The sequence below is a fragment of the Phyllostomus hastatus genome, unplaced genomic scaffold (assembly GCF_019186645.2).
Source record: "Phyllostomus hastatus isolate PE091 unplaced genomic scaffold, TTU_PhHast_1.1 phas_contig_1162, whole genome shotgun sequence".
In the NCBI taxonomy this organism is placed as follows: Eukaryota; Metazoa; Chordata; class Mammalia; order Chiroptera; family Phyllostomidae; genus Phyllostomus; species Phyllostomus hastatus.
In genome coordinates, this window is record NW_025333537.1 from 10,785,388 (window position 1) to 10,803,567 (window position 18,180).

General features: G+C 50.2%; 1 protein-coding gene across 1 annotated transcript in view; it reads left to right on the plus strand.

The window, feature by feature from the left end:
* KNTC1 (kinetochore associated 1) overlaps positions 1–18,180 on the plus strand; it is a 53,956-nt gene that overhangs the window by 25,729 nt on the left and 10,047 nt on the right. The window contains exons 33-52 of the mRNA XM_045845454.1: positions 443–510; positions 2,045–2,325; positions 2,708–2,880; positions 3,329–3,426; positions 3,864–4,002; positions 4,231–4,287; positions 4,743–4,906; positions 5,713–5,817; positions 6,185–6,313; positions 7,045–7,161; positions 7,991–8,100; positions 9,349–9,550; positions 11,109–11,198; positions 13,054–13,225; positions 13,312–13,370; positions 13,516–13,732; positions 14,501–14,574; positions 14,836–15,046; positions 15,172–15,281; positions 17,074–17,120. Of these exons, the coding sequence (XP_045701410.1) occupies positions 443–510; positions 2,045–2,325; positions 2,708–2,880; positions 3,329–3,426; positions 3,864–4,002; positions 4,231–4,287; positions 4,743–4,906; positions 5,713–5,817; positions 6,185–6,313; positions 7,045–7,161; positions 7,991–8,100; positions 9,349–9,550; positions 11,109–11,198; positions 13,054–13,225; positions 13,312–13,370; positions 13,516–13,732; positions 14,501–14,574; positions 14,836–15,046; positions 15,172–15,281; positions 17,074–17,120 (2,623 nt within the window). The remainder of the gene's footprint in view (positions 1–442; positions 511–2,044; positions 2,326–2,707; positions 2,881–3,328; positions 3,427–3,863; positions 4,003–4,230; positions 4,288–4,742; positions 4,907–5,712; positions 5,818–6,184; positions 6,314–7,044; positions 7,162–7,990; positions 8,101–9,348; positions 9,551–11,108; positions 11,199–13,053; positions 13,226–13,311; positions 13,371–13,515; positions 13,733–14,500; positions 14,575–14,835; positions 15,047–15,171; positions 15,282–17,073; positions 17,121–18,180) is intronic.

An 18,180-nucleotide genomic window follows, 5' to 3' on the forward strand; every position in this document is an offset into this window, starting at 1 on the left:
TAGACGCATCCGACATCGACTCGCCCTCGGCGTGCGCGCCCGTGAGCTCGTTCTGGCCGGGCCAGGCTTCCTGGTGCCTTGCACTCATTGTTCCTCTTTCTCCTTATCGTTTGGTTATCACCAGGGAACAAAACCCATTTAACCTTGAACTTCAAAAAAAAAAAAAAGATTAACAATAACTCTTGGGAAGACCAAAAGAGTTAGAGTTTATTTCAGACAAATTGCCAGTTCTCGGGTAACCCGTAAGCCTCTCTTTTTGTACCTTCTGAAAGAACAATTGAATTAGGTTTCTTTTTGGACCTGAATTGTCCTATCAGCATCTCAACAGAAACTACTGAAGAGTCGAGAGAAGAAAAGCAAAGCTGATTCAAAGTTTAGCTTCTGTAGGTCCCGACCCTGCGGGGATTTGCATGTTTCCTGTAACCGGGCGTTCTGATTTCAGACGACCCGCAGAAGAGGGACGAGTGTGCGGAAACCCTGAGCCTGTTTAGAACCGTCGCCAGCTTGCAGGTAAAGACGTTGCGCTCCATCGGACAGGGTCGTCTGGCTGGTGAGTGAGTGCGTTCAGTGTGGGCGGTCGGCCCTCCCGCTTGAGGTTCTCCGCGTTGGCCGTCAGAGACTCTGGACAGGCCAACTCTCCTTCTCTTTATCTCATTGAAAACAGGTTTATCGAGGTATAATTCACATACCATACACTTCACCCATTTGAAGTGTCTGATTCAATGGTCTGGGGGTATATTGCATCGTTAATTTTTTTTAAGTTATGGCAAAATACACGCGACATAAAAGTTGCCACATTTGTCGTTTTTCCATATGCGACTCAGTGGTGTTAATTACATTGACGATGTTGCCCAACCACCACCGTCACCACCATCGGCTTCTGAATGGCCTCGGGCAGGAGCTCTGTGCCCACTGAGCCGTAACTCCGCTCGCCCCCTCTTCCCACCGCTCCCGGTAACCCCTAATCTCCTCTGTGTCTCCCTGCCTGAGGCCCTCTCGGGGTGTCCGTGACAGTAAAACTCCATCGACAGCAGGAAGACATGGTTCGGGTTTTTCTGTCCGCAGGCTGCGTGATGTGGGAACATCACCGCTCTGAAGGCAAATGGAACGTGCGCTTTTATAGCCCCTTCTGTTTTAAAATTTTCTGTTTAATTTCTCGTGGGAAATATTGATGGCGATCCCCAAAACAAACAGGTTTTGGGGTCCTCGACATTTTCCGGAGCGCGGAGGTGCGCTGCACCGGCAAGTGTGGGACCTGCCGTGTTAGACGCAAAATCTCGCGACATCTCCGGGAAGAGGGCCGGGGGCGGGGCCAGCGCACGCGGACCTCCTCCCGTTCCTAAACCTGAGATACTGCAAGGCAGTGGGTTCGACCTCGGCAGAGGCCTGTGTGTTCATCTTACTGCCGTTTGTGGGATGTTTATGGCACCAGCTCTCGCGGGCAGAGGTCAGGGACACGGGCTGCCACGCCCTCCCTCCCGCAGCGAACTCTTCGGCAAGGTTGAGGAGCCCTGTCCCCAAACGTGGCATCGGACCAGAAGGTCTGCCTCGCTCCCGCCGCCTCTGTGTCCTCCCCCAGGCTTCTGTGGGTTGTTTCAGGTCTAGGGTCGGCAGCCAACCAGGGGTCACGGTGGAAGAGGGCGAGGCCACCAGGGGAGAATCGCCCAGATCTGGCGCTTAATCCCTCCCTCCTCCCACTCGGGCCCCCCCCACAGTTCTGGCCCAGAATGTCATCGGTAGCGCTGAAACACCCTAGGATAAAGTGACGTTTTCCTGTTTTCTAAACTTGCTACAATATTGTTCCTTTCATTGTTTGAACAATGAAGTCTTTTTTCCTTTGGTTTTTGAACTACAGTTGGCATTTAATGTTTGTTTCAAGTGCACAGCACCGAGTTTAGACATTTGCATGACGTCTTAAATCCTTATTTTATACAGGAGGCGTTTTGGGGGGAGAAGGGAGAGAGAGAGGTTTGCGACATCCGGTGGTTTTTTGCAGTGGACAAACTAAATAGACTCAGGGCTCATCCTGCTTTTCTTGCGACAGGAGAACTTTGAGGTCTTCCTCGCGTTCGGAGATTACAGCAATCGCGCCCTGGTAGCCGAGCTCCGAGAGCAGTACATCAGAGCCCAAGAGGCCGCGCAGGCGGAGCGCAGACCCAGGAGCTCCGCGGGGCCGGCGGCCGCCAAGGAGAGAAGCCCGAGCGTCGAGTCCAGGCTGCACCGCCAGGCGCTGGCCCTGCGGGTGTCCGAGCAAGAGCTGGAGGCCGAGCTGACCTGGAGGGCCCTCAGCGACGGCAGCGTGGGGACGGCGCTGAGAAGGTGCAGGTACGCGTCCCACAGCCCCTCGGGAAGGGACCCGTGCTCTGTTTGCTCCTGTGGTGGCCAGGGGAGGGCCAGGGACACTTGCCGTTTCACCAGAGTGACTCTTGGTTCCTTGCCCTGAGAGTCTGTCGGGACTCTGGGTCAGAAGGTGGGAGTACCTGCGAGAACTGACCGGTGCCGTGTAGGTAGGTAGCCTAACCTAACCGCCGGGCGGAGGTCGCCCTGCGCTCCGCCGGTAAAGGGTGTCCCCGGTAAGCGGAAAAGTGAAGCATGCTGTACACCACGGAGTCGTTTCAGAAGCTGGCGGTGGTTGCACATGGACCCAGGAAAGGCAAACGCTCCCAATACAAAGATTCTAACTCTCGACGCTTCCTTTCTTCCGAAGGGCCTTGTGTGAGTATCACCGCAACCCCGACACTGGGAGGTTGCTGTTCCTGGCGTGTCAGAAGCTCTGCCACATGTTGGCCAATGACGTTCCGATGACGACACCTGCGGGACTGAATCTGCCTTCCGAGATACACGACCTGGCGTGCCACGCTGCCACCATCTGCAGTCCAGGTGACGAGATCTGTAGCGCATGCGGTGTGACGTTCTCTGGTTCATGTCCTGCTCGTCTCCCAAAGGCTGGCCCTCTGCGGCTGGGACCGCAGCCAACGAGAGGAGAGGTTGTGTCTCCATTTCACAAAGGCACCATTGTGATCAATTTTCTCTGGGGATTGTTGTTTCAACGTATCTCCAAATAGTGGTAACGATGTCATTCCTGACCACTTGGTGACGTCTCCCTTCTTAGGACTGTGACATTCCTTGCCTGCCTGTCCTTGGTCTCATATGCCAGCCAAGCGTTAGGAAACACTTGACCTGCGTTATGTGGGGTTGTGCGGAGACCTGTCTCTCCACCTGGTGGCCTGCCTTGGGATTTTGAATGAGAATTATCAGAAAACCGTTTTCCGTATTGTTGTAACCAGCTGAAGTGTTAGTGTGGCGCTCTGTCTCCACTTCCTTTCAGATTTCTTGCCCGACGCGCTGGAGCTGTGCAAATACACTCTCCTGGCCGTAGAGCTTTGCAGGCAGTGCCAGATGGGCGACGACGGGGTCCTGATGAAGGTGAGTTGCTTCTGGGTTTCTCTTCCCGCGGCAGAAGCCCTGCTAACCAACCCATCGTGCGTCACATTGAAATCACGTGCACAGTGTGCGCAAATACTGAGCGTACCACTCTCGTTTTCTTACTCTGTGCTAGGAGGCATGAGACCATGTCTCTTTCCCGGTCACTCGTATCGGCTCTGATTTGCACGGTCTTGGGAAACACTGGGTCTCAGACAAGGCATCTCTGGACAGGTCCCTATCTCAGCCCATGTAGTTTGCGATGGCAGCCTCCTAAGCCTCATCGGCCAGAGGAAACAGACCACACAGTGGTATTTGACCGCCACAACTGCGCTCGGCCCTTTAAGAGCTCCGATTCTGGGTTCTGCTCGGCGAAGGTCGTTTGTGTGTTCTGGAGTCTACTTACTAGTACCACCTGTTCCGTGTGACTTGGTCTCTAGGCGTCGTTTGGCACTCACAAAGACCCCTACGAAGAGTGGTCGTACAGCGACTTCTTCAGTGAAGACGGGATAGTCCTCGAGTCGCAGATGGTGCTCCCCGTCATTTACGAGCTGATCTCCTCCCTCGTCCCCCCGGCTGGTAAATCTCTTTCGTGCCGTTCTTTTCTGTGTGTTTCTGCCGTGTGTACGCAAGTGTAAGCTGTGGAGGTTGGGAGCGAGAACTACACACAGTAACGTGGGTGGACGGACCTCCCAGGCCCCGCGCTCAGCAGAAGCAGCCGGACTCGCGAGGATGTCTGTGAGACGCAAAGGTGCGCTCCGGGAAAGAGTTATTTTATTGAGTGTGTTTGTTTATTCTTTTTTGTAGAAAACAAGAGACTTCCCCTGGACTTTACAAGTTTACCATACTGCTCCATCAGTGAAGGTATTTGACCTCAGAGTGTACGCCATTGTAAACATGCCGTACAGAAATGCCTGAAAATTCTGGCTGTGAATCTGGCTTATGTTCTTAATGTTGTTAGTTATCACTCTCCCGTTGTGATTGTTCCAAAGGGTCAGAGGACTGTGCCATTAGGCTCTCTAGCCTTAACGTTTCTTAATCTGTTCATAAATTGTGGTCTTCCAAGTTCCTCCGCGAATGATTTAAGCGTCTCCAAAGGAGGCACGTTACATTCAGAATATCTCATTATCCAGCAGACTTAGAGATTTGCTGGCTTAGGTCAAGCCTCGTGCCAACTCTCTCATGTACCAAATGTGGTCACGTTGCCTGCACTGAAGAAGCGTCCCTGAAAACAGTTTCCAGTGCTATGATCCGTCCTTGGCTAAGGCTGAGTAAATGCGGACGCACTGTCGCCCCCCCTCCCCCCCCCCGCCCACAGGGGGACAGCCTCATCCTACCCAGCGTCGGCTCCATCTCGGCCCTGCTTCAGAGCCTGCAGGAGTCCAGCCAGTGGGAGCTGGCCCTGGGCTTCGTGGTCCGCGCCTTCGGCACCTGCCTCCAGTACTCCGTGTCGAACTTCATGAACGCCGGCTTGAGTGAAAAGGTAATAGTTTTGAGAACAAAGGAGCTTCATCTTGGGTGAACACAGGCACGGAAACAGTGCCAGACAAAGGAATCTGGAGCCTACAGTTTCCCACTTGGCTCCGTAGCGAGGAAATCAGTCGTTCGTCCAAGTGAAGGAACGGTGGTCGGGCATCCACTGAGACCCGTGTGTGTTCAGGGTCCTGGCTCACGTTCCATGCTCGGTCCTCCCAGCGGCCCTGAGACTCCCCACTTTGCAGATGGAAAACGGGCCTGGGGGCCAGGCTGCAGGCAGCCCGTCCTCCTAGCCTGCGCCCAGGCCTCACATCGCGTCCAGACTCTGTCTGCTGTCTGTTCTGTGGCCCGAATTAGTATAATTATTACCCGAGGGCACCGTGGACGGATTCCAGAAGACAAACTACCTGTTGACAGTTTGCTGTTGAATCTGGCCTCAGGGAATCGTGCTCATTTCTACCGGTCTGTTGCTGTTTATTAAAGGACAGTTGTTAAAAATTGGCTTTATTGAAGTCTAGCTTTCAAAATTAAAATGCACACGTTTGAAGTGTATCCACCAGTATACTCACCTGGGGCGCCAGCACCACAACCAAGATAGGGACGCGAAGGTACAGACCGATTGAAACACCAAGATATTTTGCCCGTTCCCAGCCAGTTCTCCCCCAGCCAGCCCCAGCTTTCTGCCATTATGGATGAAACGCCCATTCTTCTTGCATATGATGATGAATTTTTGAAGTCCCTTAATATTTTACGGGAGTTTTCAGAATGTTGCATAGAAGTGGACCTAACGTGTCTTTTGTTCTTTTCTAAAAGCTGTTTGGAGGGGCCTCGTTAGCTAAATCCAGGCAAGTTATCATGGCCCTGAAGGAGAAGGCCGTGCCGTTCGTCCGGGGAAATGCCACGACCCTGCTGCACAAGGTGAGTGTGTGTTCTTGGCGAGCTGTCCCTCCCGTGCTCCGGTGGCTCCTGATGGCTCGGTGAGAGGAAGGGTGAGGAGGAGAAGGGACCAGAAGGAACGCGATGAGACCGGAGTCAGGCGGGAGGGAAGGCAAGGGTCGTCTGCCGTGTAGAACAGAACGGTCCTAGTTACTTTCCGTCGATTTATAATACCAATAAAGGACGTTGAAACTAAGCAGACGAGTTGTAACCATGTTCCCACAGCTAACATTTCATGCCACACTTGTTCCTTCACGGGGCCTACGATTCAATGTAGTGACGGGCCTTTAGAGCCCGGCATTCTGTTCGGGTCGTGAAGGACTTGCTTCTCTCGACGCTTTTCCCATAGGTTTTTAATTGCCGCCTGGTGGACCTTGACTTGGCCTTGGGCTACTGCACGCTCTTACCCCAAAAAGAAGTGTTTGAAAATCTCTGGAAGCTTGTGGATAAAGCATGGCAGAATTACGACAAAATTTTGGTATGACCTGGAGGCACACACCATCAGTGCTTGAAATGTTAAAGATTTAGGGGAAGAGCCCTGGCTGGGGTGGCTCAGTGGATTGAGCGCCGGCCTGTGAACCAAAGGGTCGCTGGTTCAATTCCCAGTAGGGCACATGCCTGGGTTGTGGGCCATGTCCCCAGTAGGAGACACATGAGAGGCAACCACACATTGACGTTTCCCTCTCTTCCTTCCCCTCTCTCTAAAAATAAATAAATAAAACCTTAGGAAAAAAAAGATTTAGCAGAAGGAATGTCACACTAACTCAGCTGGTTTCTACCAGCTTCTGCTTGCCTGGTGACACACTGGTCCTGAGCCCTGCCGGGCCCCAAGAATCGCTGTGTGTTTTATTTCTTGAAGTCTGTGTGCAGCCACTGAACCTCACTTCTTAGGCTTACTCTGGTGTATCGAAACCTTAGGCCTGTGAGCTTGTTCTTTCTTGTAGGACAAGTGTAAGAGATGCAAAGCCTCTCCTTGGTGTGTATGTTTTAAATTTGCCTTGGGGTGGGGTAGGGCATTGCCTGCAGGATAATTAAAACTCGGCCTTTTCCCATGAAGGAACCCCAGGCTGAATTTATGGCATCAGACCACTGGCTGAATGACCTAAACATTGTGAAAGTAATGACTACGCAAAGAAAGCAACGTACAACATTTCACACCGCTCGCCCGAAGAAGGCTTGTGGTTTTCATTGTCGTTTTCCATTCCTCAGGCGATATCGCTGGTGGGCGCTCAGCTGGCCAGGCTCTGTCAGGAGACAGAAGTGGAGCTGAAGTTTCGTGAACTCGGCACGGACGCCCGGTGGGGCATTCGCCTCGGTAACCTTGGTGTGAGTATGCGCAGCTCCACGAAGCTTCCCTCGTTCCGATGTCTACCCAGTGGGAACATTTCCAACGAAGGCCTCCTTGCCCTTCACTGCCGGGGAGAGGGTGCGTGGGTATGCGTATATAGACCCGCTCATAAACTTCAGGTACATTAAGTACACACATTGGTGCTTTCAAAGAAATGAAGGGCCTTTTGCCCCATTTCCCTTTTTTGTATGTTTTTAAGGAAATTAAGAGAGTCTTGACATTTTCATCTGCTTAGCTTTCTCATTCACAGGAATATATGTGCATGGACTGGCACTCAGACCATTTCGGGCCTAGCCTCCAGCCTCATCCTCGTGCTGCTGGGATTTGGTCAGAGATAATACTAACACGTGTGGACAGGTGCACCAGGCTTTAAGAACTCCTGGTAGGGAGAGTAGGAGGCCCTTCTTTTTTACTTTGCAAAAACAAGCAAGATCTTGTTTTCTTTACTAAAACGTACAACATTTTATTTAGTTCACAAATAGCTGACCTTTCAGGGATGCAGCTGCTCCAGAATGGTGTGTGTTTTGGAGTCGGCGTCCTGTGCAGGGGCAGGACGGCTCACCGCTGACAGCCAGACTCACGGTGCAGAGCGAGGGTCAGCGCACCTAAGGGATTTCGGGCCCGCCGCCAGACACTCCTGGAATCTCAGCCTGGTGTCCAGTTGGGTGGTATGAGAAAAAGAAACACGTTGTAGGAGCGACAGAAACATGTTTTTCTATGAAAAAAGATAGCACACAGGCACAATGGCTCCCGTATGCTCACCCTTCAGGTTAGCGGAGCGTTCTGTTTTGCTCTTTTTATTTCTAGATTTCTTTTCAGCCGGTTTTCAGGCAGCACTTCCTCACCAAGAAAGACCTCGTGAAAGCCCTCGTGGAGAACGCAGACACGGACACGAGCCTCATCCTGGAGTACTGCAGGTAGCTCCGCCAACGGCGCCGGCACTTCCGCCGTTGGCCTAACAAACCGCGCGGTCCTGACCACAGGGACAGGTGACGAGGACGATCGTTACACTTGCGTGGCCCGCGGGTCTGGGATGTTCTCTTTCGTCCACTCCTGGATTTGAACGGAACATAAATCCAGAGCCAGGTTAAATCTCCCCGGGCATCGCCGCTTTCACTCCCTGGTCAGTGTTGCCCGCCCCTCCCCGGGGCCCTCCGGCGGGTCGGGGCTGAGGCCCAGGAGCCGGAGCCTGCGTGGGCGCCTCGGGGGGTTCCGTGACAGGGGGAGTTTGGGAATATTCTCCTGAGCAATGACGCTTCTAAATCCGATCCAACAGGGGCAAGGCGATCTGAAATCAAAACTCAGTGAAAAGTAGGATTTAGGGAGAATTTTTTTTTTTTTTAATTTAACAAGTGGACTAAAAACATTGAAGACTAGATGTTACGTGATAAACCCTTGACGGGCACGACATCGCACTGACCCTGTGTCCGGTGGCCTCCGCGGGCAGGTTGCTCCGGTGTTCGGGGCGGGGCGCCCACTGTCCCCCCGACTCACCTGCTGCCCATCCCCCGATGCCCGGCTTGGTCAGTTTGCCGCCAGCAGTCGTGCGTTGTCCCTTGCTCTGCACGCGCAGGCACACCTCTTGCCCAGACAGAACTCGGTTTCATCTCGAGCGTGAACACCTTCAGTTTCCAGAAGAGCCGCGTGCTCCCTCTGGTTCCGGACACCCTGCCTGCAGCCGGCTTTGGCCTCGGCCCCCCGCCTTCCGCACGTGCGGGCCGTTTCAGGGGTCCTGGGGCCAGCAGCACCACAGGCTCCCAGGCGGCGGGATGAGCAAGATTAATACCTGTTTTTAAATCACTTTTTTATTGTTATTCTCTTACAGTTGTCCCAATTTTTCTCCGTTTGTCCTCCTTCGCCCGTCCCAGCTCCCACTCCCGCAGTCAGTGCGCACACCGTTGTCCGTGTCCCTGGGTCATTCACACGTGCTCTCTGTCTAGCCCCTTCTTCCCACTGTTATCCAGCCCTCCCCACCCCCAGTAATACCTGACTTTTTAAAAGGCTGCAGTTAACTCTGACGACAGGCAGGTTGTGTGGTTACAAGACCGGACGGCGGAAGGGTTGGACTCCAGCGATGGGAGCACGGACCCGAGTCTTCCGGGAGAAATTCCGTGCGGAGACGCGGGCGTCCGGGGCACTGGTGTGTGACTGAGCCCTTCTCTTAGCACCTTCCAGCTGAACGGGGACGCGGCCCTGCAGCTGTTCATCGAGACCCTGCTGCACAACACGAACGCCGGCCAGGGCGACGCGGGCCCGGACGCGGCCGCGCAGCCGCACCCCCGGCTCCTGGCCAAGGCCCTGGAGATGGTGCCCCTGCTGACGAGCACCAGGGAGCTGGTCATCAGCCTCGGCGGCATCCTGCATAAGGTGGGCGCGTGGCGACGGGATTCATCGGGATCTGTCCGGTCGGGGTCAGCGTCCCTCCTGCACGTTCGCAGTTCAATACCTGGGAACGAACTGGAAGTGCAAGCCCTACATTTCTGATAACCTTTTGATTGTGAAGTACTTTTAGATCTCCGTATTTTCAATACAGCAGTTTTTTGTCTTTTTAAAAATAGAAATAGCCCCCTTTTTAGATTTTTAAAAATAACACACTTCCTTTGAAAAAGATCACACTAGAGAGAAAGGTGGAAACGAAGAGGTGGAGGCCCTGGCCAGGTAGCTCACGTTGTTAGAGCATCGTCCCAGTACGCCAAGATTGCAGGTTCGGTCCCCGTCAGGGCACACAGAAGACCCAACCAGTGAAGGCACCGATGAGTGGGACAACAGAAATCGATGTCTGTCTGTCTGTCTGTCTCTAGAATCAATACTTTTTTTTTTTAAGTGAAAATACTTAACCCCACTCCCATAGATAAAAATGTTAATGGTTTAGTGAATGTCTTACACTAAACATACTATCCTGTTACTCTCTTTTTTTTATTTAACATATTGTTATTGTGTCTCAGTAAATATCCATCAACCTCATTTCTGACAAGTACATGTTTTATTATTCCACAATATGGATGAAAGCTACTGGTATTTTACCAGGTCTTTATGGTTGAACATTTAAATCGTAAGTTTTGTTACTATGGATATCTTCATACATAGATATGTGCCACCTTGTTTGTTACATTTACCTATATTTATTTATTTATTTATTTATTTACTGGCTAGGAGAGCTGAGAATTGGAACTTTTAGGTCAAGGGGTAGTTTGGTGGGGGAATGAAGGTAGATGGAAGGGGAAATCAGATTAGAAGACTGTAAGAAATACTTCAGTTTTATATTTGGCCTGTAGTTCAGCCAAAAAGTATGTATCATTTTTGCTTAAAGTTCAAGCACCGGAGAGATCATCTTTCCACTTTGTCCAGTGTTCTAATTCATGTGAGTTGGGCTGGCATTAAAAAAAAAAAATGATGTGTGAGCAGAAACAAAGAACAAAGAGAACACTTTTCTTTTCATAAACATAAATGCCAGCCGGCTAATTCTTCACCATAGTGTGTGGTCGGCGCTAGAACGGCCCTTGAGAAACTTGCTTCAAGGGCCACACTCTTGGTTCTGCCATTCCACGAACAGGCCAGTTCTTTGTATTTTAACTCTCCCACCATAAATGGAAGAAATAGAATTTTAATTTTAAAATCTTACAAAAGTATGATATTTTAACGTATCTTTTTAGGGTTTTAGTAGTGTAAATCTTTAATAAAACTTTTGCCTTATTCAGCTTTTTTTAATGACTTTTGAGACATTTTAAAGCATTTACGTATATCCTAATAGAACTAATTTTAGACATGAGAAAATGCTCGTTTTTAAAAGAATAATCTAATCTAACTCGTAGCGCACTGAGATTTTGTGTTTGTAATCTCCGTACTGATGAACGTCACTGCATGAAACCATCTGACCGCTGGCAACATCTTTTTCAAGTTTTGATATTTTTTTGTTTTTATACAGTTGAATCCCTATGACTATGAAATGGTCGAAATTGTCCTGAAAGTTATCGAAAGAGCTGATGAAAAAATAACCAACATTAATATAAATCAGGTATAACAAGTATATTTTTAAATTCCTTTTTTGTTTTTATTTGGATCTTTAAAAAAAAAAATTAGTTACCTGTGTGTCTTTGTGGACTGTCCTTTGAACTTCCTTTAAACTCCACATTTTATCCTAGTTCCTTTTCTTTAAAAAAAAGGGATACAGAAGGAGAAGTTTTTCATGCTCCTTGTATTTTATCATTTATCTTAATCCAAGTTTTGCTCTACTGAGGCGATTTACATCCAAGTGCACGAAGCCATTAACAGACTGATTTGGAAAAAGTAAGGCAAAATTATTTGTCAACCGGGAGAAATTTATGTGTATATATATATATGGTGTTTGTGTGTGTGTGTGTGTGTGTGTGTACCCTGTTCAGTTCTGCTTTCTCTGTTGATAAGTGGGTCCAGGACTCACTCAGTTCCGTTTCAGTACTTCCAGTAACTTCTTGGTTTCTTCTGAATTTTGGTCGTAGTAGCTATTGCATCTTCTTTTTGAATCAGATTTTAAAAATTAAAATGGGTGGACTCAAAAGGTTTTTTGGACAAGCCTGAAAAATACAAGACAGAAACTGAAGTGGAGTAAGCGATATAGAGGGTTACTTGCAGCTCGACTGCCCTGTATTTAAAGTGAGATCTTGGGCAAAGGGGCCCCAGTACACGGTGACGGGAGATGGTTTGACTGCGCGGGTGGGGGGCTCACGATGCAGTGCACAGACCAGGTGTCACAGAAATGTACGCTTGAAACCTATATGCCCTTATTAACCGACGTCACCCCAATAAACTGCATTAAAGAACATTAAAAATCAAATCAAGTCAAGCATTTTGGAGTGCTCGCTCAAACTCTTTGGAGACGCATAAGCTAGCTCCTCAAATTCTGCAGTGCACTGAAAAATGTATTAGATTTTTAAAAATATATTTTATTCATTATGCTATTACAGTTGTCCCATTTCCCCCCCTTCATTCCCCTCCACGCTGCATACCCTCTCCCACCCACATTCCCCCCCTTTAGTTCATGTCCAGGTGTCATAAGTTCTTTCATTTCCTCACTTCCTATACTATTCTTGCCTTCTCCCTGTCTATTGTATTAGATTTTCTGCCCATTTGACAACAAAAATAGGTACAATTTTGACTCATTCACACCAGTTATCGTTGTGTTGGCTGTTGCCTTTTTTTTTAAGATTTTGTTTGTTTAATTTTAGAGAAGGGAAGGGAGGGAGGAAGAGAAGGAGAGAAACATCAATGTGTGGTTGCCTCTCAAGCTCCCCCTACTGGGGACCTGGCCCACAACCCATGTGCCCTGACTGGGAATCGAACTGGCAACCCTTTGGTGTGCAGGCTGGCTCTCAATCCACTAAGCCACACCAGCCAGGGCTCATTTTTTATTTTAACAATCTAAGGGAAAAGAGGTCAGTGCCCCTGACTAAATAGTTGGGTATTGTGTGTTTTAAAAATTCTTGTGGAGCCCTGGCTTGTGTGGCTCAGTGGATTGGTCTCCAGCCTGTGAAGGTCACTGGTTCAATTCCGGGTCAGGGCACATGTCCGTGTTGCAAGCCAGGTCCCCAGGTGGGGGTGGGCGAGAGGCAACACATCAGTGTTTCTCTCCCTCTCTCTCTTCCTCCCTCGCCCTCCCTCTAAAGGTAAATAAATAAAACCTTTTTTTTTTAAAGAATTCTCATAGCACACCGGTTGAAAATCACTGGTTTAGAAAAATAGCATTAAAAGTAAAACTGTGAAAGGTTTTGATCATCTAGACGAAACCAGTACTGTCTCAGAAATGGAGACCTATGATGGTATGGAGTCAGATGATTTTAAAACCCTTGGGATCAATTTGATTTCAAAGGAAAATATTTCTCATGTGAATACAGGCGTTGAGTCTTCTACAGCACCTGAAGTCGTACAGGAGACTCTCGCCCCCGGTGGACCTCGAGTACCAGTACATGCTGGAGCACGTGATCCCTCTGCCGGCCGCCGCCCACACCAGACTGCCCTTTCACCTGATATTTTTTGGCACAGCACAGAACTTCTGGAAAATTCTCTGTACGTTCTTTAACCTCTCACGCATTTTCCTGAAGAGCCAACATGTTCTTCTTAAGCAAGTCACACTGTCCTTGTCTCCTTTCCAGCTATGGAACTCAGCGAAGAGTCCTTCCCGACACTGCTCCTAATTTCTAAGTTAATGAAGGTGAGCGACGACAACACTGTCGGGGGCTCCTTTGTCCTTCAGTTGATCCCTGATCCCGGGCCGAGGATTCCGTGCTGCTTGCAGGTGGAACCCCCAAAGGGGAGCGCATCCACCCGCCTCAGCTCTCCTTTTCCCCTCTTCCAAGTTCTCTCTAGACACTCTGTACGTGTCCACGGCCAAGCACGTCTTCGAAAAAAAACTGAAGCCGAAGCTCATGAAGTTACCGCAGGCCAAGTCCTCCCCGCTGATGAACAAGGAGATCTGCAAGATCACCCAGACCATCGAGTCCTACTTGCTGTCCATCGTGAACCCGGAGTGGGCCGTGGCCATCGCCATCAGCCTTGCCCAGGACGTCCCAGAAGGTACGGGTCTGCCTTCCTCCACGGCCGCACCCTGGGGCGGCTGGGTTGCTTTTCTGAACTTGGAGCGTGCGCTTTTGTAGCTTTAAGGAGAAGCAGCGTGCTAGTTCAAAAAGACACGTGCCTCCTCTCCTCGCTTGTTTGACTGCTGAACGCTGAAAGGGCCCCAGTCGGGTGAGCCGGACCCCTGGCCGCTCGCCCAGGGCGTGGGGGTGGGTGCGGGCCCCTCCCGGGCGGCGGGAAGGTGGATCGAAGCTTACTTCCCACTACCCTGCCGTACTGCCAGCGATGAGCCAAGCAGGCACACACAGGAGCTCGATACCGTGGTTTTTGTTGTCACCAAAGTTGAAAATAACTGTTTTTTGTAAGTGTTCATTGGACAGGAACTAGTTTAAACAACAGAGCGTATTCAGAGAACAGAATACTATGTGGTTGATTTGGGAAGATGCCCAAGGTATATATTAAGTGGGAACAGCAAATGGTACTGTACGTGTGATCTTACCCCTTCCGGGTTAAAACGTGTGCACACACGTGCACACACACACACACACAGAAAACTGGAGGAGTGCAAGGCTCTAGGGAGCAGGCACAGAGCTGACGAAGGGGCCTCTGGATTTACTTCCGAGTCTGTGTTTTTCTGTCCTGTGTAAGTCGCTCTTCACTACGAGTGTGTATTTTTATAACTAAAAAAAAAAACAACTTGCTGACTTGACTGAAATACATTGTCTTGAAAGGCTTAAGATGTCCTGCTCAGTCTCTTTATGTCCTCAGGCTCCTTCAAGATGTCCAGCTTGAAGTTCTGCCTGTACCTGGCCGAGAGGTGGCTACAGAACATCCCCCCGAAGGTGTGTGCCGGCTGGAGGAGCAAAGGCCCCCCGCTCCTGTTTCATTTCAAGTGTGCTCGCCGTTGGGCGTACCTCCTGCCCCGATGACGGGCCTTCTCTAGGGTGTGCCAGGGCTGGCTGCCCGGAACGGAGCCGGGGGTGGGTGAGGCCTTGGTATAGGGTGCTTGACGGCGCTGGATGGGTGAGGGTGGATCCTGTGCCTCCCTGGAGATTTTGAAAGTAAACGTCTTTTTGCTTGGCTTTTTTTTTTTTTTTTTCCAGGACGAAGCGCGTGAGAAAGCCGAGGCTTTGCTGAAGAAGCTTCACATCCAGTACCGGCGGTCCGGCACGGAGGCCGTGCTCATCGCCCACAAGCTGAACACGGCCGAGTACCTGCGGGGGATCGGGAAGCCGGCGCACCTCATCGTCAGTCTGTATGAGCACCCGAGCATCAACCACAGGATGCAGAGCCCCTCCGGCAGGGACTGTCCCGGTGAGCGCCGCGCCCTGGTCTCCTTGCGTCTGAAGCGAGCTCGCATGTTGATTTCCCATTACCGTGCATTCAGAAGGCGGATTTTCCTTTTTCTTTTTTTCAATTCTTTATCTTGACTACCTTAGATATCCATGCAGCCGCTAAAGAGATAGCCGAAGTCAATGAGATCAATTTGGAAAAAGTCTGGGACATGTTGTTGGAAAAATGGCTGTGCCCGCCCACAAAACCCGGCGAAGTAAGTTTGTTCTCACGGGCGTCTCTCCGGTCTGTTCTCTCACGTGGACGTGACCTCCTGGTGTGGAGCTCGGAGTCTTAACAGGAGGAACTTCTGCTCAGTGTGCTCCCTCCATTATCTGATCAGTTTTAATGGTGGTGTTTACGTTTCCTTTTGCTCAGATACTGGTTTGCACCGATTTCAGCTTTTAGTTGGTGGTTCCAGGTGAATACATGTATAAAAGAAATGGCCTCTTCCTACAATCAGATTCACGGGATTTACTTGTTATTCTGAAGTAATTTTAAACATACGGGAAAAGTCACAATCGTATAAAAGAATCCCTGTATCTCCTTCACCCAGCTCCGTCAGTGTCTAACAGTTTGCTGTATTTGCTTCATTACTCTCCCTGTGATGGAATAGTTTTCGTAATCATTTGAGAGTAAATTGCAATGTCACGCTCCTTTACCCCTTAATATTTAAGAGTATTTTTCCTAAGAACAAGGCTTTTCTCTTAACCAGTGTATAATGATCAAAATCAGGTAAATTAGTATTAACATAATATTGGTACAATACAACATGGACTTGAACCTGTGGTCCACATTACAGTTTAACCAGTTGTCCTAGTGACGCTCTTCATAGCAGTCTGCCCGGGGACCAGGATGGAGTTCAGGGTTAGGCACTGCTTTTCATCTGTTTAGAACAGTTCCGTCACTTTTTGTCTTTCTTGACCTTGACATTTTCGAAGGGTACAATCCAGTTCTTTTACAAGCTGCCTCTCAACTTGGATTTCTATGTTTTCTCACGATAAGATTCAAATTATGCATTTTGGGCCAGGATGCTACCTAAATGACACCGTGTGCTTCTCAGGATGCGACATTCGCAGGCACAGATGACTGTTTGCCCTACAAGGGGAGTTAGTTTAGATAACTCAGTAAACACGCTGCCCGTTTCTCCATTTCCTAGTCACTCTGTTTCCCTTTGTAGCTACTAAGGAGAGATACTTTGAAACGATACATTTTGTTTCTCTTCAGACTCCTCGCCCACCACAGATAGGCCCCTGATTGACCACCTACTGACAGTTCTGATTGACCCCTTTTAACTCTGATGGACACTGACGTTTTTGAGGAGTGCGGGCCGGTTGGTTTGTCAAATGTTTCTCTGTGGGTTCGCTGACGTGTCTCGTGATGACATGTGGGTTCTGCGTTCTTGGCGAGAACACTGTGTAGGTGATGTGTTCTCTCCGGCGTATCGTGTCGGGGGTGCGTAGTGTCAACACATGATGTCAGTGTTTCAGAAGCAACAGCATTAAATCTGAATTCATGGAGGGATTCAGCGATCCAAGTGCGGGATCTTCCGCACTGTGTCGTCTGAGTTTTCAGGCAGCACTCAGTCCGGGGGACTCTGTGATTCCGCTGTCCATCGAGGCGGGCATCCCTGGGGAAAATCCACCTGTAAGCAGGTAGTATAACTGACAGGACGTGAGGTTTTTAAACATAAAAATGACCCAATGGGCGTAAGCTTCGGGGGGACAGGATTATTTATGTTGTTCAGTCAGCAGCCCATGTGCCCGATCGCTCCCGGCACACAGTGAGTGCTCGGTAAACACTGTGTTTGTTGACCGACTGAGTGTTAGTAAACCCGTTTCCTAAGCAGAATTCTTACAGTAATGAGCTGTACAGTATTTTCTTGTATGTAAACATAATTTTTATACATAATTTTAGATGGCTTTTTCATCTAATAGATTTTCATGAGTTTATCTAGTTTAACAAATCTTACTGAGTTTTAACTTATTTTTCCCCTCACTTTTTCAAAGAACCCATCAGAAATATTTGAACTTGAAGAAGACGAAGCGCTGCGGAGGTACTCTTTCCTTGCTTGCCTTTGTCCTTACCCTGCTGTCCGGCAGGAGGCGTGACTGGTACATTTGTCGGAGGATAGTCTGACAATACTTTCTTGGTATCATTTGGGTCTGAGGAGAGTCAGTCCACTGACACGTGGCTGTGAGCAGGGTAAGTGTCTCCAGCGCGATCAGTAAGCAGCAGCCAGGACTCGGGCTTTCTGGACCTCAGTGAGTTCCTGCTGAAGTCGAGGGCTCCCAGAGCACCTTCAGCGGAGAACGCAGCTCAAGCGAAGGGGAACTCTCATTAGCCAAGACCTTGGCCCCAGGCCCCGCTACCTTCTCTTGCTCTGGGGAGCTGGGTCGAGACCGCAGAAGCCAAGTCGGTTTCATCTGATGCGCGAGTCTGATGGGCCGTGGCTTGCTCTCAGGAGGAGACTGTATCTGGGCCCAAATCAAAACCGGTGTGGTAACCCATTCCTGACGCCGGGCCCGGGCCCGGAGAGGGAGTGGCGGCCCACACGCCGGTCCCTCCGGTTCCTGGCCTCGGCCAGAAGTGGGGCAGGCCGCTCATGGGGCCCTGCGTCGGTCCTGGGGTCTGAGCGAGGGTGTGGAGAGACGAACCCAAGGAAAGGCTTTCTCTGTGTTTGGGCAGAGCTGGCCTGCCACCCGCTCCATGACCTCCTTGCATCTGGACTTCACCGGGTCCTTGCGTAGTCCTGCAAGGGCCAGGGCACCTCAGCTGAGCAAGAGGTAGCTCCCGGAGTGTCTAGCTGCATCCGCCACCCGGGAAGTCTTAAAGGGGAACAATTCAGAGAGAGATGGGGGGAGAGGAAATCCCAGAGGAGTTTTTCCTTCATGGCAATTTCGTGCCTTCCAGCCTTTTCCCACTGAAAGCCCCGCCCCCCAGTGCGCCTGCTCCATCTTGCTCCTCCTCTGGAGGGAGCCATTCAGGCCCCAGTCTGCAGGCAGACATGTGCCACGGACGGTGTCCCGTGAACGGAAGCAGCATTGTCCGTGCAGTGTTCAGGGGGCTGCGCAGCTGTGGTTCGTGTTGGCTTCCGTCTGACACAGAGAGAATGC